Below are 20,444 nucleotides of genomic sequence, written 5' to 3' on the forward strand. Positions count from 1 at the left end.
GATGCTGTTTCGTTGGTGCAAAGCCTTTAAATGGCATGTTTTTCTGCATTTTACATACACTTGTGAAGTCTATGATCCATAGCAAATTTAAGAATGCTATGAATAAAAATAATGCTTGTGAGAAACAGTTTAAGAAGAAGAACCAGTTTGAACATGTTTATGATGCATTGCAGTTCCTTCATATCTCCATAAGGGCTACTTGAGACAAAGAGATCAATGTTAAACAAATAGAGCTGTTAAAAATGGGCACCCTGGTAACACTTTTAGTTTATTGATATGCTTTTAGTAAATATTATATTATGCTCAGCAAATTAGCTATACATGTGCATTCAAATATAAGGTTTTATTGAAACAAAATGTATTTAATTTATATAATATTTTCGTCATACATCCATGTTTACGATTTGGCAAGATAAAAGAAAGTACGAATGATGTTGAGCACAGTAGCAACACTTTATTAAAGAGAAAAAATTAAACTGTCTCAAGGTTAATAAAATATTTATTAGACAACAATACATAGGTGTAAAATACAGCTTTTGATAGTAAGTTTAAAAAATTATCTAAATTACCGTTTAGAAATCAAGCCTAGATTTAAGCAGTGTAAAGGTTGTTTATATACATTATATGTAAAAATGCTTGAGGTTATATTTAACAACACATTTACTGTAGAAAAAAAATACTTTGAAAAAAATCTTTACATATTAATGTACATAATCAACTTTAACAGCTATAGATAAATAGGCCTAACTATTAACACTTATCAAAAGAAGTCAATTCATCAACTTATATATTAAACTAAAATATATTATTTAATTATCTAAATATAACATTGAACTGAATCTTTACAGTACAGAACAGATCAGGAGCACTTCATCCTTAAAAAGAGTCAGTCAGGGGATCTCTGAGCATCATTGTTGAATCAGCTCTGCTCCACAGTGAAGCTCATCTGCGACCTATTAAATATTAAAAACACTCAAATTGAAGTAATGAAGTAAACACCGAGTAACAGCACACAGGACATCACGTACAGATGAAGAGCATCGAAGAGTTTGTGTGACATGAAAATGTTTTGTGTGCTACTCTGGTGACATCATGTGGTGATATAATGCAACAAGCTCACATGCATTTATCTAATAGCTCGTATTTTTTTACGTTGTATTGTAATTCTTAAAGGATTTTTTATAACGTTTAATTCATATATGTAACCATTGGATAGTCTTTTCATTATATTCCGGTTTTAATTCTCTAAATTGTGCATTGTTGCAAAGGAGATTTAAAGAAAATACATTTAAGTAAATAATAAAAAGAATTAAAATTGTTGATTGGTCAAATTATAAATCTCACAGGGCATGCTAACCTATAATCCTGATTGATCAGTTCTGACTTCTATTTCCTGTCCACTCTTTATAAAAAATTTTAAATCCTCCAATTTAACTCTGTATACTTCTTTTTTTGTTGCCCTTATCCTTTTGTTGTCCTTATGCTGTCCCAATTGCTTACATTGCTTACCCCACCTGTAACTCGCTTTGGATAAAAGCGTCTGCTAAATGACCAAATGTAAATGTAAATCGATTTAAGGAAGACAAGATACTTACATCTCTGGGATTTTGCCGGTCGTGTGATTTTTGTACTCGAGAATAGGGGGGAGACTCTCTTCCTCATCAGGTAACTACGTTATTATACATAAATTATACACGACATCAAAGTTTTTTTCTTACACACATTCTCATTATTTCGTATTTATGCTCTAAGGTGCCACCTGGTGGCGACATGACGAAACTCACCTCCCAATACACCTCATCATCAAAGCAATTATCATCTGATGGGTCTCCCCAAATTGGCAACCTCAGGATACAACCTTCAAAATACACATAAAATCAATTCCCATAGTTTTTACATTTAAAAAATCGTACATATCTGCACATGCAACATTGGTGTTTTATGCTCACCGACGATAATGCCACCTACGATTCCAAAAGCAAGAGCTACGCATATACCAGCGGCCTGGTAACCTCCCTGCGTGCCAGGTGTCCTGTTTGCATACTCCCCCTTGAAATCAAAGGTGTTTATCAACCTGTCGATGTAGGACAATAAAAATACAGTACTTTATAGTATGTGCCAAACTGTTCTAGACACATTTTCATTCAAGCAAAGCATTTCCGACACAACTTGATTTTTTTAAATTAGACTTATATTTCTCTAATATCAATGTTTATAAACAATTGACATAGCACCCACCCCTCATGTCCGTATACACTCTCACTGGCTAATGCCGCTGTGATGGCCCCCACAACTCCTCCGAGGAGACCTGGCATGGCATGCAAATTGTGGATGCCACAGGTATCTTGAATCTTCAAATACTTTTCCATAAGTGGCTACATTGAAAAACAAAACCAAACATATTTAGATCTCGATGTCTTTTATGCTTTACCACTCAAATGCACCTGATCAGCCTTGATACGCACCGTGAGCACCAGATATCCGAAAGTGGACAGGATCCCGCAGCAGAATCCAACTATCAGCGAGCCGTATGTTGTGATCATAAACTCGGCTGCAGTTCCCATGGCGACTCCTGCAGCCAGGGTGGCATTCTGGATATGCACCTACAAGCATATATGTTGTGCTTAAGAAAACATATGCATTGCAAATTTGTAGGCGTTGACATAATGAGACGCAATGATTTACCATGTCCAGCTTTCCCTTCTTGGCTGAAAGACTAGAGATGGCAAACGTGGTGAGAACAGAAGCAGCCAGTGCCAGATAAGTGTTTATGGCCGCCCTGTGTTGACCGTCTCCATGATCTGAGATGGCGGAGTTGAAACTGGGCCAAAACATCCAGAGGAAGAGAGTTCCTGTTAGAAAAAACTATTTAGATAATGAAGAGCACCTTGACCCCCGTTCACATATGATGTGCTCTTTAATCATACCAATCATGGCAAAGACATCGGAGTGATAGACAGAGCCGTGAAGGCTGCTGCTGAGCTTCAGTTTCGGTCGATAAAGGATCCACGATATGGTTAGACCGTAATATGCTCCAAATGTGTGGATGACCATCGAACCACCAGCATCCCTAACCTGTGAACAAAGTAGGTTTAACATCCAGAATTGAAGATGTTAAACAAGAACACGAGGTGGTTGCTACTCACATGGAGAAGATCCAAAATTATGTGCTCTTCCACCGCAAACAAAGGGATTCCGAACAGCGTCAAGACCATCAGCTGGACCGGGCTGACTTTTCCCAGGAGAGCTCCGTATGCAATGAGACATCCGGCGACACAGAAATCGGCATTGATGAGACTATTGAAAACAAATGAGTGCAAAGTTTATAAAAAAAGGACAAATCTGAAATAAGATGATCTTGGTGCAACTTACTTTTCAATTCCGATCTTGATTAGCCCATCAGCAGGGTCCAGCGAGTGGAACCAGCCCTGCATGAGCAGAGCCCACTGGATGCCGAACGCTGCAATGAGGAAGTTAAACCCGACCCCACCGAAGCTGTAGCGTTTCAAGAAGGTCATGAGAAAACCAAAACCCACGAAGATCATCACATGCACGTCCTGAAAACCTGCCAAGCAAGGAAAAGCACAGGGCGGAGAAGGTTTAGAAGTGCAATAAACCTACTTTAATCTCCTCAGCTTCACCTCAGTTATCCACCAACATCAAAAGTTAAACAACAAGTACTCACTTGGGTATCTGAAGTAAAAGTCATTTTCGATATTGCTTGTAATGTTCTTCTCCTGCATGTGCATCGACCAGTGTGCATCCGCTTCTTCATTGTAACGCACAAAGAGTCCAAACAAGATGATCATAGCTATCTGCCAGATGAAGCATACCGCGGGCAGGCTGGCCCGCACATTTGGATTCTTCATAGGGCACCAAAAACGCCGGCAGAAGTCTGCTAAGTTTCCCATGTTTCGATGAGATATTCAGGTGGGGACTCTGTTTGGAGTAATGAGTGAAGTTGTATTTATGGACTTTAATCCAGAGGTGTGCCCACGCTCACCTGCTGCAGGTGCACCTCCCGCAGACGAATGCCGTGACACTCATCAGACAAAAAGATTGATTCATATCTGCTCACATGTCTGACTTCTTTTCGTGTTTTTGGTTGTCTTCACGATTACTATAAAATCACATTTAGGTTAAAGACTATAATGCAACTTGGATTTAAACTTTATCCTGGAGTTTAAGCTCACATGTCGCAGGTATTCTATTAAGAGGTTCATATCTAACTGAATGAGAATGAACTTCTGTGTAATACCTTTGTAATCAGGAAAAGCAGGGCAAACACGTTCTGTCGAATCTGGGAATTAGACAGCGCAGGTGACTAATTTCCTTTATTCTGCAGGGAATGATAGTGTCACCTTTATTTTTTGAAGATGTAAGTAAATCAGCACAAGCTCAACCTCATCCTTTTGAGTATTGCAGCTTTATTTTTATATAAAGGTTGCATCTTATTTAGCAGTTTGTGTATTTTTTTTCTATATCTAAGAGATGAATAGAGAGCTTGACTGTTAATGGTTATCGAGCTCATTCATATTTGGCTCACAAGTCATGTGACACATGTAAACAGCCGATCAACATTTTTCTACTGTGCATACAAGATGTTATCAGTATTTTCTGACGTAACTGCATTACAAAACCTGACATAACTCCGCTCACGATGCTTAGTTCTTTAATTCAACTCGCAACACAGTTTAATTAAACATTCAGAGGAGTCGAGTTTGTCTATGTTATTAACATAAGTGCAATTTGCTCAACCGTTATTTTATGTCTATCAATTAAAAAAAGAAAAACCTACAGTTGTGTTCAAAATTATTCAACCCCCAATGTTGTAAATGGTTTTAGGGAATTTAGTGTACATTTGTAATTGTATTCAGAATGAAATCCTACAAGGACTTCTTAAAGAACCATATGCAACTAAAATTACATCAATTAGTTTTGTAATACAGTAGTAAATGTTTATTTTGTGAATTCTTCATTGACATAATTATTCAACCCCTTAAAGACTACCACTCTGAAGAACAGAGGTTCAGTGAAGTGTTTTCAATCAGGTATTGAAAACACCTGTGGATATCAGGGAGCAGCAATAAAGCCTAATAAGCACCAATTAGGCAGCTTTAAAATGACTGTGATACTCAGCTCCTTCTAGACATTTACTGGTGTGGTTACAAACATGGTGAGGTCAAGAGAATGGTCCAGGAAGACAAGAGAACAGGTGATTAATCTTCACAGGAAGGGCAATGGCTATAACAAGATTGCAAAGATGTTAAACATACCAAGAGACACCATAGGAAGCATCATTCGCAAATTCAAGGCAAAGGGCACTGTTGAAACGCTACCTGGTCGTGGCAGAAAGAAGATGCTGACTTCGACTGCTGTGCGCTACCTGAAGCGTAGAGTGGAGAAAAGTCCCCGTGTGACTGCTGAGGAACTGAGAAAAGATTTGTCAGATGTGGGTACTAAAGTTTCTGCTCAGACAATACGGCGCACCCTGCGTAATGAAGGCCTCCATGCCAGAACTCCCAGGCGCACCCCCTTGGTGTCCCCAAAGAATAAGAAGAGTCGACTGCAGTATGCCAAAAGTCATGTGGACAAACCACAGAAGTTTTGGGATAGTGTTTGTGGACTGATGAAACAAAATTAAAACTGTTTGGGCCCATGGATCAACGCTATGTTTGGAGGAGGAAGAACGAGGCCTATGAAGAAAAGAACACCTTGCCTACTGTGAAGCATGGCGGGGGGGTCAATCATGCTGTGGGGCTGTTTTGCTTCTGCAGGTACTGGGAAGCTTCAGCGTGTGCAAGGTACTATGAATTCTCTTCAGTACCAGGAGATATTGGATGACAATGTGATGCAGTCCGTCACAAACCTGAGGCTTGGAAGACGTTGGACCTTTCAACAGGACAATGATCCCAAGCATACCTCCAAGTCCACTAGAGCATGGTTGCAGATTAAAGGCTGGAACATTTTGAAGTGGCCATCGCAGTCACCAGACTTAAATCCGATTGAGAACCTCTGGTGGGACTTAAAGAAAGCAGTTGCAGTGCGCAAGCCTAAGAATGTCACTGAACTGGAGGCTTTTGCCCATGATGAATGGGCGAAGATACCCGTAGATCGCTGCAAGACACTTGTGTCAAGCTATGCTTCACGTTTAAAAGCTGTTATAACTGTAAAAGGATGTTGTACTAAGTACTAAGATTGAATGTCACTTGGGGGTTGAATAAAACTGATAATGATGTGAGCTCAGAAAAGACATTTGTGGTTATTTCATTATAAATGTTATGTTATATTTGTCTGACCTACACTTGCCTCTTTGATTTAATTGTAAGCAGGATGACTGAATGATCATAATCAATGTCAAACCGACCAAAACAATCAATTTCAGTGAGGGTTAAATAATTTTGAACACAACTGTATGTAAGCCTTGTTGGAAAGATTTAAGCATTACTATTTAGCGGCAAAACCTTGAAGGGGCTAAGGCCACTGTCACTTCTGTTGGTATGGCAATCTTCCCTAATTTCTTCGGCAGCCCTATGAACAGTACATAGGGAATTGATGAAACTTGTTACACTCACAGTGGTGGTCCTCAATAGTCCTGTGAGTAGCGACCATCTTGAAGTACAGTATTGCTTTATTTCACAACTAATTCTTGAATTTGAAATCGATTGTTATGAAAATTGGCTCAGATGATCTTTGAACTGATCCACACGGACATGAATTTTCGGTGTTTTTCAAAAGTTATGACGTAGCAAACTTTTCAAAGATGACCCAAAACGGGATCTGAGGCTGTATCTTTGCCATTCATCATAGTCACTTAGGACTGGGGGTTTTCGGTCAAAATTGGGAACAGTCCCAGCTATCGAACATGAACCTTGATAAATAGCTGAAGTGTTTGTCAAAAAAATATATATACAAAATCATAACTAACCATTGTTTTGCCACAGTCCTTTGCACCTTCACTATAATAAAACCATCATTAATTTTCAAGTATCAAATGTTTTTCCAAAGTTAACATCATGTCTAGTCAATAAAAATGCGTAAGTCCGTAGATGGTTAGAAACCATGTGATGGAGCTTCCAGAGGTGTGTTTCACTAAACAAAAACATGTGACTGTAAGGGTGGGTCTTAGAACTTTGACAGGACAGCATTCCAGGGATAGCAGGAATCACATGACATCCCTGGCCTTCACATGCACATTCCATCAATGGCGACAAAAAGATATTACATCTTTCGCTGTCAGTCAAACACAAGACAAGCATTCAATATGTACCAGCAGCATCTAGATAACATTTCAATTATTCGCTCGCTGTTAAGAAAAGTAGTCAAGAAATTTCTTCTTCAATGATGAATCATATCAATAGATGTCAATTTTTTCTAAAGTGAGAATTTCTGAGTTTTTTAGACCAGAACTGTCCCATTCCTTGGTAGGTCAAATGCATAAAACCCGTTTAAAGCCTTTACAGCAAACAGCATTGGACTACCTCTGGACTTCCAGATAAAGTCACAGTAAGTTACTATAATTCATATCACAGTTGCGTCCAGCCCAGATGTGAAAGAAAAAGCATTCTACGAGTAAATTTATAAATCACCATCAATGACAATATAAGGCCCATTTGTCAATAAAAAGACACACACACCGTCAAACTAAGACACGCTTAGAGGAAACAGGTGCGGTTTGAATATAATCAAATCTTCAGATCTCAGAGTTACGGTTGGCTGAAAGCTTTTTTGACTTTTTTTTATAATCTGAGGTGAATCTGGAATGTGGAGCTCTGAGGAGACCGTTGGGCTAGTGGAGAGGAATGAACACTGTTCACGCTGAAAGACGACAGTATCACTGATACAAACACTGATAGTGAGAGGACATGTGATCAAACGTGTTAAGACATGTGATGTGACACACACGCTTGTGTAAAAAAGATAAAAAACTTTTTAATAACTTTATAACATCTCTGATTTATGCCTGAAGCATGTAAGCTGCTCTTTCATGAGGGATGAGGCTCTCTGGAACAGGACACTTGTTATGGCTCTGGGGTGAATTGCAGCAGGTTTAATCATCTAAAATGCTGACCTGTGAACTGCAACAGCAATGAAAGTATTCAGTCATTAGAAATGACCTCAGTCTTCACACGTATGTTTGTGTGAGATTTTGACAGTTCTGCCCAGTGTAAAGACTCAGATTGGCATGTCTATATTGCTGGGGGGCTCAAAAACATTTTCCATGTACGGTGATTAGGACTTAACCTTTATAAAACGTTACTCATTCTATTGATGCATGTTCTTTTCATTTTTGTGGGATTTGTCAACGTTGACTAAATGTAGGAAATGTGTTTACATTTGGTTCACAAATTCAGGTTAAATAAAGCTGTTACTGCGGAATGACACTAGTTTGGGATGAAATGATGGTTTGTGGTTATTGAAGTAAGTTAGTGGACATAACACATATACATTATGCCTGATTGTATTCTAACATTTTAGAAAGTCTTGAAATAACTGTTGCAAAAAGTAAGTAAAGGGACAGTACACCCAAAAAAATCATCATTTACTCACCCTCGAATAAATACATGTGTATACATGTCTTTGTTCCGATGAACAATCCATAAGACTGGTTTTGTGGTCCAGGGTCACATATAGTTTTGTTATAAGGTCTACTATAAAAAGCGAATGGAACATTAGAGGTTGCAGAAGGACAGCGACAAAATGTACAATACTGCTAGAAAGAGTGGAATGTTTTAAAATCTAAAGAAAACATTTTGATCTGAAGGTGTGCTTGAATGTATGAAATATTATTTTTTCATTTAAATTAAGAATAAAAAAAAAACCTTCTTTTAAGAATAAAAGTGCAGCCACTAAGAAGTATAGGCTACATTTTTTTTGTTTACCTTAAAGCAGTATACTAAAGTAGAACACTCAATTCCTTTCAACTTTAATTAGTCATTACATGGTTCTGTTTTCCGGAAGGGTGTGAACCGATCTGTCATTTGATCTGATATGATTCATTACACCAATAGGTGTATTGCACAACATATTACACCCAGTGTAACTCCACTTAATAAACACTCTTAATAAAGATTATTAAAAATGACGAATAAATACTTATATCGGTGATATAGAAAATACAAACTGCAATGAATTTTTGTTACTGTGTAACATTCATGTTATAAAGCACTTTTAAATTAAAATGTAAGAACTTTTAATTAATAAAGCTTCTCATTAAAACTGCAGATTAACTACTTTCAGATGTAATATGTACATGGGCTGCACCTAACGGAAGCCCATTTCACATTACAAGGCTCAATTGAAAAGCATGATAATTTGTCTCAGGCACTTACACTTTCCAAAGCTTTAAAACACAAATGGACGGTATTCCGGACAGGGTCAATTCCTTTTGGTCATGCATTGACATGCAAGCAGGTTTTCTTTTTCACCTGCAGCCACTGGTCACGATCTTCAGTTTTCTCAGTATGTAACCAAAGCTTATATTGATCGACATGCATTTATTCAAGTGTAGACAGTTTCATTCAACAAGCAGGTATATTATTGTTGAAAATGTGCCAGTATCATCTTTCAGCCCATTTCTGTACACTTTATACACACATTGAATGTCATTGACAAAACCCCAAAGCAAGAGGCATTTTATTACTATTACATTTAACATAAGTAAAATATAGAGATACAAAGTTTCTAAATGTCAGCAACAAATTTAAAAGTCTTTGAATGTAGAGTATACGCCTATATCTTCACATATACTTTACCAGTTACCAGTTACTCACACTGTGTAAGTCTGATGTTTTTTTGCTGTCTCATCGACATTTTTTATTTAATTTTGAATATATTAAACACTGTTGGTACACTTACTGTAAAATAAATTGCAACCAATTTTCTTTAGGTTTAGTTTACTATAAGGTCTGCTGTTAGTTTACTAATAAGTGTAATTGTAATTAACTAGTTCATTACTTGTAGCAGATTTGTCATTTTTTAAAGAAAATGTTTACTCTCAGTAAACTACTAATTTATTTTAAGTAAGCTTGTATGCTTTCATTACGTTGCATATATACTGATAGTTAACTATCAAAACTGTAATACATTTGTTGGTACACTTTAAGGGTCTATTCTTAGTAAACTACTTGTTAAAGTATGTTTTATGAACATACTATTTATATATTCATTACGTTAAGGGGCTGGGTCCCCCAAGGAGCACTTACGCGGCTGTAAACGGCAGGAGTTCGGCTGAAAACGACCGCTGCAGGCGTAGCGTTTTGCCTAAAGTTGATCATTTTTTAATTCTTGGTGCCTGGTCAAACCGGCTGAGCGAAAAAAAAAACGTCAACTTATGACTTCTAAAAAAGCGCGGCTTTACCGTGGAAAACAACACAGGCAGAAATGCCTTGGTGGAGACAGCCCCTTAGGAAAATATTAAGAAACACATACTTATCAGATTTTGAAGTAAGCCAAACCATAAAATAAGTAAATTCAATTCTCTTCAGTTCTAATTTATTTCTAAAGCACGATTCAAATCTTTCACAGCCTTACAAATATATTTTATTATCTGAAGTAGCTATATTTATATAAAAAGTATAGTGACAGAAGTATAAAACAGGAAATATTGGAAGAGACATAATAAATACAAAATGTTTCTATATAGTAAATACAAAAAATAATAAAAGAGTCAAAACATTAATTTTTGGTCATATGTAATAACTGTACAAAATATTTGTTACAGCCATAGATACTTTTTAAAATGGGTTTCCAAGGTCGTCTATTAATAATCCCTTTTAGAAGCCCTCCAAATGCAGTAATTCTGGGAAACTTGATTGTCTCTCCCCGACAGGTGATTGGATTTGTAACAATCCCCGTTCTGTAAGAAAGAAAAGCAATATTACTATTACACTTACATTACAAATATGTACTGTGTGTTTCATGTCATTTAAAGAATTGGAAGCATCTTCTTTTTGTACAAGTAACAGAGGAAAAAAAGGTCTTAAATTGATTATTGTGTATACAGTAATAAGAGAAAACAATAAATAGTATGATTAACCATATAACAAAATATAGAGTTCTTAAATACAAAGCAGAATTCACAAAGTGTGTTTGTGAGTCTTTCAGCATTTGATTTTACATTTCAGAATAAATAGAAGAGTTGATTTATAGACTAGGAGTGTTTTTTGTTTTTTGAATAACACTTTAATCCATTAAATTTAATCCATCAATGGTTCTGTTAGATTTTATGTTTTATGCAAGTATGCAACACACAATACACATTGTAAAAAAAATCCCCGTAAGTTTACAGTAAAGTACGGGCAGCAGTGGTTCCACCCATTTAATGTAATTTTACAGGTTTGCAACTTACAGTTGTGCTGTTATTCCACAGTAAACTACTGGCAGTTATTTACCGCAATTGTACAGTTCAAGTAAAGTTTTCTGTTTATGGCTGTTCTGTAATTTCACAGTAATGGCTATGTTATTTTTTATTTACTCTACTGCCCAGATAGCAAATAAATACCTTATTCTCCCAGAGATGTATAGTAATATATTGGATAATTGGGAAAACACAGACACCAAGCAAATACAAGTATTGTGTTTAATTGATGCTGACAATAAAATCTACTCAAACGCAGAAAAAATAAATACAATGTCAAAAAAGGTGCCAAAAAACAATCAAACTAACATTTAGACAAAAGAAACGGAAAATGGAAAATAAGCAACAAATAATGCCAAACAATAAACTAAAAGCAACATATACTGAAAATAGTTTACACAATACAAAAAACACAGCAACAATAAACTAAGCACTAAATTCATACATTAAGGATTAAATTAACACAATGTAAAATATTTAGTGCATAAAAATATATTAACAGAGACCAATAAACAAACTGAATAGACAAACAAGAGAAATTAAAGACAAAAATGTGTTAACAGAGGTGCAAATATACAGTTATAAGTTGCAAATAAGTTACAAACAACACTGTAGAAAATGAAAACAATTAGATGAAACCCAGGTTTCGGAACTTTTTGTGACCTCCAGCTCAGTCATCTGTGCAAATGAAGGACTTCTTGGTGCCTTTAGAATAAAAGCATACACATACAGAGTTAAAAATGTGGTTAAATAAAATGCATAATAATTAGAAACATTTCACACTATAATACACCATCAGGCCTAAGAGTTTTACGTTTAATACATGAAAAAATTGTTTGTAGATTTAAGAGTTCCAGGCTCTTAATGTAAGCGCTTACCAATCACAACAAAATTGGGAATCATATTTTCCATGTACAGCTCTCCAGTTTACAGTTTTGGCCTGGGTTTTTTATTGCCATCTACATTCACCAGACTGTGTCTTCACATCCACTCCAACATATAATCCAAGATCAAGTACCTTGAATGTTTGAAAACATGCTGTCAGTATTAAGACAGATTACCACAACATGCTTTTGGAACTAATACTGATATTTGGTCCATACAAGACCAAATAGAAACATATCATTTTCAAATGGTTACAGATTCAGTTGAAATTGTACAAAAGTACAATGACCTGTTAGGAAAATGTTAAAGAATGAAATAATATACAGTCTTACTTTGTTTTCCTTTTTGGTGGCCTCAGGGAGTCTGTCTTTGACTGGAGATGAGTCTGCTGTTCCACAAAATGGACTGTTGTCGTGTTCTTTTTTTTAATTTTACTCTGTCAACGACATAATTTAAAAAATCAAAACACACACATAGCTTTTCAATGAAATTTATTAAACAAACATCACTCTTTAACCAGACTGCAAGCACAACCTTCACTTATTTAGTGCCAACAAAGTTGACAATGTTTTCTACAAACAAAACTCAATCATGGATAAACTTTGAAAAAAAATGATTGCATATGAACAAAAAAGCCAATCGAGTAGGAAGCAAAACCTGTTAGTTTAGATTTAAGTGAAAGTTTCAACTTACTTCTGGTTCTTCTTGTGAGAGGGAGCATTCTGGGAAATGAAGTCCTTTTCATAGGCCGCATTTAAAGCTGTGTTCGCAAATCGACTACAACTTCTAAGATGCATGGCAAACTACATCATTGTATCTGCAAAGATTCTGCAACCAGAATTTTAAATCTGTCAGAATTTTAAAACTCCTGTAGTCTGAGCCAGGCTTTAGTCTAAAAATCCATAGAGTAATACTTAAAGCGGCCCTGCTATGATGTGTCATGCATTCTGACTTCTTTACAATGTTAAACGTGCTGTCTTATCATACTTAACATGGTCAACTTGTCAAAAAACGAGTTGGGCGTATAACGTGGTATTTCTGTGCGTGATACACTCCCCCAGCGATCGTACAGGTTTCGGAAAGTTGTTTTCGAACATATAAAACTGTTTCGTAACAACTTTTCTTAGTAATTAATTGGACAATTCTGCCTGAAAAGCACGCGGACTGGCGACATGAGAGCAGGAGAAGGAGCATGCGCAGACGTCACTTTCACTTGTAAGCAGGAGAGAGAGAGCATACGTTGGTGAAGTTCAGGTGTTTGTTTGTTCAATGCATTTGGGTGATGAATGTTATATACACGGTGAATATAACACTGGATTTGGAGATCGTTTGAAACTAATTTATAGAGCCGTCCGAGCACTAAAAGATGCCGGACATGAACTGCCTGCGGTGAGTGAAACTGATGTCTGTGTTTTGTTGACCATGGGTGCACACATGCTTTGGTTCAGCCTAACCCTGCACGGGCTGTTTGTTTCAGAAAAAGTAATAAAGCTGTATCTATCTTTTATAAATGTGATAAAACTAAATACTCTTTGAAGAAACGAAGCATGCAATACTACTCTATAGGTATGCTTTACACCCGCTTTAAAGCTATTTTAAAATCACACATTTACAACAGACCTAATTTACCTTACCAATGCAAATCACTTGTTGAGGAATTCATGTTTTAATCTCCATACAAGTCTATATTCTACCCATAACAACATTGACTCATCTACAAATAATCGCAATTCAACACAGTGGAGAAATTATATTACAGTACTATCACGAAATGTTAATGTAGAACTCACTTAACATGACTATTATGTCATTGAACAACACCTACAGGTTGAACTGTGCAATTGCGCTCCAGCAGTGCCAATACACACATGTAACTTACACTTGTAAGAACAGTCAAATGAATTTGTTGAGTTTAATCGCATTCTTTAATTCAGAGTTGTCATTGCTTAGCAAAATAAATTAAATGCACTTATGTTTTTTAAGCAAGCATTTAAGTTCCACACATTTGTATTTACCTATTTTCTTCCGAGCCAAGTCATACTTATTACTGTCTACACTAGAAGATGTGAATGAATAATAAAACATTGTAAATAAAACTAGAAGAAAATGTCAAGATTGTGAAGTATGTATAAATCTACTTGCTGTGGCAAAACTTGGCACTCGATTGCTTAAGTGTTTTAGGTGGTCGCTATGGTGTTGCTAAGGTATTCTGTGTCGTGGCAAAAGTTTTGTCAGGTTGTTTGGTTTCTAAGGTGCTCTTAATGTTGCTAGGGCCTGGCTTGATAGCTTCACCACAATCATATGCAAGATGACTTTTAATGTCTATAGCACAACTTTGCTGGATTTATGGGTCTATGACAAACAGTGCGGGACAAGTTATCTACCAAAGTTTTGTCCAAAATAATAATAAGAGCACCACCACCTTTGAGAAAAGAATATAATAGGCTACTCAAGCAAAAGAATAGACACAAGTACAAGCCAAGTATACTTAAAACTCAAAAGATTAAGTACGAGTATAGGCCAAATATACTTGACTTTACTGGGTGAAAAGTTTAAATATATTTCTGAGAAATACATAAAGTAAATTTCTAAGAAGTACATAAGAAGTAATCTGAAAGTACACTTTCCTATTTTTATTTTAAAATTAGTATAGGCCTACTCATAGCACACTTGAATAAATTTCTTTTTGATAAGGGTTCCCATTACGTGAGCTTAAGCTCTTAGCAATAAACAGTAAGAATGGCTTCAGTTTCACCTCTTTAGTTCAACACACATATCGATCATAAGCCATTTTTAATACATATGATATAATAGTCTTCAAACAATTAAGTAAATTATAAAAGTGATTTTTTTAGAATAAGTCTTCGCATTTTTGCTCTCTGCCACTGGAAAACCTGTAACGGCTAAACTTGGATAATGTGAGGCATCTTAACCAATCATACAAAATGACTTCAGTCAGTGGCTGCGTTTCAGTTTCATGTCATAATTTATATACTTCTTAAATTTTTATTAAAAAGTTGCATCATTGAGCACACATAGCAGTATGTAATAAACAATACCACATAATATTACTAAATATCTATTGGTAAATGATGATAATGCCATGGATAAATCCTACCTGTCGTGACATTGCCTTCTCTTTTAAAGACCGTTTAAATCCTACATATAGTTCTCTACAGAAGCATTATTGTTTAATGTACACCATGTTGAAGATTAGCGGACAGGCTGTCTGTTCATTAAATGATACGCTATTGCCTCTCAAATGCAATTTATTTAGGGTAGGTAAGACTCTCCTCCACTCACATCCATTCAAAAAGCGGCAGCTGATCTTCTTCCCTGTGTAGTCGAGCATTTTTCTGCTTTTTTGTCATAGGCCGATTGGTCCACGCAGCGTCGCATTAATTCTTGATTGGTCATCTTTAACTCACCTGTTTCAGTGTTGTTTTAGGATGGCACTAGTCTGAACCTTGTGTTGAATAAGAGATGGAACCGGTCTGTGTTTCAAAGATGTGGAGAGTGATATCATTAAAAAACATTCAGATGAGACTGATAAACCCATTGACATTCACTGCCTTGTGCAACAGGTTTATTAGGCGGTAGTTTAAGTTTATCAAGAGGTGATTTACAATGCGACATTCAGTTCAAGAGATAGTTCACATGAAAATGAAAGAATGTATCATTTCTCCACCTTCTGTCAGGAATAGAGGACAGACCCAAATGCAGATGCGTTTATACAGTCTTTTAATCAATTAAGGAGCTTAACATATAAATCATAAGCAATGCCGTAAGACGCCACAGGTAAATGGGAGCGAGCTGAATCGGAGTCAAAACAGGCGAAGATCAAACAAGGTGTCAACAGGATCTGTAGGGTAGAAGCGAACTCTGTGTCAGACAGGCAGGGTCAGGCGAGGTGCGAACGTCATCCAAGGGAATTAAGCAAAACCGTAGTAGAGTGGACAGCAGACGTAATCCAAACCGGGTAATCCAAAAGGAAGGCAGCGACGAGACGATCAGCCTGCGTACAAGAAACCACCAGCAATGCAACTGGAGGGAAGAGTATTAGAAACCCAACAAGACAAGAGGACTAGCGGTTATCGTGCAAGAATCAACACACTGGCAACGGAAAGGAAAGCAGAGGCTGACTATAAGGAGGCGAGAGATAATGAGGAAATTACAAACAAGTGTGCGAGAGTGTAAGTGAAAACAGCTGCGTGGAGATTGCCAGGAAGAAAGAAGAAAGTTAAACCCGAGACCTGACAGTACCCCTCCCCTCCCGGTGCGCCCGAGGCGAAAGAAGAGTGACGGCGGAGGAAAGCCTCAATGAGGGAACGGTCCAGAATGTCCCGGGCCGGGACCCAACATCTCTCCTCCGGACCATAACCCTCCCAATCAACCAGGTACTGGAATTCCCGACCACGTCGCCTAGAGTCAAGCACCCTCCTGACCCTGAAGGCGGGAGCTCCGTCAATGACCAGGGGAGGAGGGGGGGAGACAGGGGAGGAGAGGGGGGGAACATGAGGAGAGCGACTGATAGGCTTGACCTTGGAGACGTGGAAGACTGGGTGCACTCGGCGAAGGGACCCGGGCAACCGAAGCCACACCGCCACCGGACTGATGACTTTAACAATCGGGTATGGCCCTATGAAACGAGGAGCCAGTTTACGAGCCGGAACCCGCAAAGGGAGGTCCCTCGTAGAGAGCCACACCCGTTGTCCACAGATGTACCTGGGAGCCTCTCTCCGGTGGCGGTCAGCGATGCGCTTGGTACGGTCCCTGGCCCGTAGCAGTGCCTCCCTGGCCCTTCTCCAGGTAAGGCGGCAACGGCGAATAAACGCTTTGACCGAGGGAACCGCAGTTTCGGGAGCCTGGGAAGAAAACAAAGGAGGTTGGTAACCGAGGCAACACATAAAAGGAGACATTCCAGTAGATGATACCGGCAACGAGTTGTGAGCATACTCAGCCCACGTAAGCTGCTGACTCCAAGAAGAAGGGTTGTGAGAAGCCAGGCAGCGGAGCATTCGACCCAGTTCCTGATTGGCGCGCTCAGACTGGCCATTAGACTGAGGGTGAAACCCCGACGACAGACTAGGGGTAGCACCAATCTGTCGGCAGAATTCGCGCCAAAAGCAAGAAACGAACTGAGGCCCCCTATCAGAGACCACGTCCTCCGGAAGACCGTGAAGCAGGAAGACGTGATCAACGACGGTCTGGGCTGTCTCCTTCGCTGAGGGAAGTTTAGGGAGAGCCAGGAAGTGTACCGCTTTGGAAAAACGGTCCACTACCGTAAGGACTACCGTATTGCCACTGGAATTAGGGAGACCAACCACAAAATCCAGGGCAATATGGGACCATGGGCGGGAGGGGACAGGAAGCGGTTGGAGCAGCCCAGAAGGAGGTACGTTGAGTGACTTGCTTTGGGCACAGACCGAGCACGCCTTCACGAAACGGTCGACGTCCTCCGCCATGCCCGGCCACCAGAATCGCTGACGGACGACAGCCAGCGACCTCCTGATACCGGGATGGCAAGTGAGTCTGGATGAGTGGCACCAACGGAGAACGGCCGCGCGGACCGACTCATGAACAAAAAGGAGGCTCGCCGGACACTCTCGGGGAACCTCGACTCCATTCAGGGCCCGTCTGACATGGTGTTCGATTCCCCAGGTGACTCCCCCCAGCACACACCCCGAAGGTAGGATGGTATCGGGAGGAGATGAGTCACCCTGGGAAGTAAAGCACCGCGACAAGGCATCAGGCTTCCCATTCTTGGAGCCCGGCCGATAGGAAAGAATGAAATCAAAGCGCCCGAAGAAGAGAGCCCAGCGAGCCTGTCTGGAATTCAGCCGTTTAGCGGTCCGAATATATTAGATTAGATTAGATTCAACTTTATTGTCATTACACATATACAAGTACAGTGTAACGAAATGTAGTTTAGGTCTAACCAGAAGTGCAATTAGCAAGTGCAGGATATACAGTGTGAATAAATACAGAATACAATATTAGGAAAATACTATACAATGGGTATGTACTATGAACAATATAAACAGAAGGCTATATATTGTGAACATTAATGTACAGGTGGTTATGAACAGATAGACTATACAATAGTGCAAGTGACTTGAGTGTGCATTAGTTACTTAGACATTAGCTATTAAAGTTACAGTGCAATAGATGAGTTGATGCGGTTATTAAAGGTACAGTGCAGTACATGAGTTATTGAAGTTATAGTGCAATACATGAGTAGATGCAGTTATATGTCACCGGGTGGCTTGATTGCTGGCCATAACAAGCGGCAGCTGAAGCGAATTAAGCTGCGCTTCATTGAAGCACGCGCTCAGGACGAGGGTGTATAAAAGAGTGGTGTTCTGGGCAAGCAGGGGTTGGTGTATCTGGGCTGGTGTGTGTCTTGACGGCGGCGTAACCGGAGAGAGCTGAAGGTTGGATGTCTGATCGGTGTTCTAGTGGGAAGAGATTACACAGCAGAGGGGAAGGTCGCTGATGTGTTCACGTCAAACTTCTGCAGTCGCCATCCTTGGAGTCATTCACCCTACAGCAAGAGGAGAAACAGGTCGACTAATCACTGTGGAGATGAAGTGAGTTTGCAGTGTCTGAGAGAGTGAAATACACACGTGTGAGGATTTCTAAGAGTGATTTATGCACGAGTGTGGTGAGGTCTAACGACTGTGTTTCTCCAGAAACTGAGATGAATGACAATTGACGTCTGCATATGAAGATCCTTTTGAATTGATCTGCCTAAAGCTGTGTTCAGGTTTTCCTTTGTGCCGGAGTGGCGACGGACTCAAGCTGAGCTTGAACACCGCCATTGCCTGTCCCTCGGGGAAGAGGTGAAGCTGTTGTCCTTCCGCCGACTGGTCTACGAACTCACACACCAGCCGAGCCCGAACACCGTCGTTGTCTGTCCCTCGGGGAAGAGGAGAAGTTGCTGTCCTCCCCTGGTTTGTTCTGTGAACTGACACACCAGCCGAGCCCGAACACCGTCGTTGTCTGTCCCTCGGGGAAGAGGAGAAGTTGCTGTTCTCCCCTGGATTGTTCTGGGAACTTACACACCAGCCGAGCCCGAACACCGTCGTTGTCTGTCCCTCGGGGAAGAGGAGAAGTTGCTGTCATCCCCTGGACTGTTCTGTGAACTTACACACCAGCCGAGTCTGAGCATTGTCGGCTGCCTGTCTCACGAACACTTCCGAGGAGACGAAGGAAGCCACTGTCTCACCCACGAACATTTGCATCACTGCTTTTAATGTTTTAAGTTAATAAAATACTTACCCTTTTAAATCCACTTCTTGTTGTCCGCCTCTTGGTGTCCTCGGGTGTCTGCTCCTCCGGAGTGTGGTTATTGGCCCTCGGCCCTAACATCGGTGACATCACTTTTGGCGTAGTCGGCAGGGTTACCACTCGGAGTTGAGCGGCCGGAGGACCCAGGATGGCGGACGAGGACTTGCCAGCCGTCCGGCAGCCGATGGCATCTATGTTCATGGGAGTTCCGTGGGCTCAAAAGTATGGTGGATCTGGCTCTGAGTTGAGTTTTTCGGACTGGAGGGCGCAAGTGGAGTACTTGGCCGGACTGCAAGGGCTCAGTGAAGCCCAGAAGATACAGTTTGTCTTGAATTCACTTGAGGGGGAGGCGAAGAGAGAAGTCCGAGCAGCACCTGAAGCCGTCCGAGCCACCACACGGGCCATATTCGAATTTCTGTCTGGGCAATACGGTGATTCGACTCCGGTGGCAGTGTTACGAACGCAGTTTTTCAATTGTAAGCAGGTACCTGGGCAGACACTGCGAGCATTCGCTCTGCGACTACGGGAACTGTTCTCCAGGCTGAAGAATCGAGAACATCATGGACTGGGAGAGGAAGAGACACTGTTAAGAGACCAGTTCCTGTTGGGGTTACGAGAAGGTCCAATACGACAGAGTCTGAGGTTACAGCTTCGAAGGGACGCCACCCTGACATTCGAAGATGTACGTAAGGAGGCCCTAGCCTTGGAACAAGATCACCATCAGACTGTAGAAACACCGGTGTGTATGGCTGCAAGTGGAATGAGTGCCCCAACACAGCCCGAACCGACCGACTGGAAGCGGACCCTACGTGCGGAGTTAATGAAAGACGTCCGAGAAGAAATGGCCGAACTCTCAAAATCCATTCTTGGAGAACTCCGCCGTGGACGGCCAGAGCCCCTGCCCCTACCT

At 39.8% G+C, this 20,444-nt stretch overlaps 1 protein-coding gene and 1 long non-coding RNA gene across 2 annotated transcripts; both read right to left on the bottom strand.

Annotated features, from left to right (window-relative positions):
* Positions 1 to 481: 481 nt before the first annotated feature.
* Positions 482 to 3,957, bottom strand: rhcga (Rh family, C glycoprotein a). Its single transcript, XM_056746660.1, has 11 exons — positions 3,686 to 3,957; positions 3,373 to 3,565; positions 3,147 to 3,297; positions 2,928 to 3,075; positions 2,686 to 2,852; positions 2,466 to 2,603; positions 2,239 to 2,375; positions 1,950 to 2,074; positions 1,785 to 1,858; positions 1,596 to 1,669; positions 482 to 953 (listed from the first exon to the last, which is right to left on the bottom strand). Exons 1-11 carry the CDS (start codon positions 3,909 to 3,911, stop codon positions 920 to 922), a joined length of 1,467 nt encoding a protein of 488 aa, XP_056602638.1. The 5' UTR covers positions 3,912 to 3,957; the 3' UTR covers positions 482 to 919.
* A 7,832-nt stretch (positions 3,958 to 11,789) lies between these two features.
* Positions 11,790 to 15,559, bottom strand: LOC130426223 (uncharacterized). Its single transcript, XR_008907161.1, has 5 exons — positions 15,363 to 15,559; positions 12,938 to 13,072; positions 12,577 to 12,680; positions 12,238 to 12,377; positions 11,790 to 12,064 (listed from the first exon to the last, which is right to left on the bottom strand). It is a non-coding gene; the product is annotated as an uncharacterized LOC130426223 (long non-coding RNA).
* Between the last annotated feature and the right edge of the window lie 4,885 nt (positions 15,560 to 20,444).

This window comes from Triplophysa dalaica, chromosome 1, assembly GCF_015846415.1.
Source record: "Triplophysa dalaica isolate WHDGS20190420 chromosome 1, ASM1584641v1, whole genome shotgun sequence".
NCBI classification, from domain to species: Eukaryota; Metazoa; Chordata; class Actinopteri; order Cypriniformes; family Nemacheilidae; genus Triplophysa; species Triplophysa dalaica.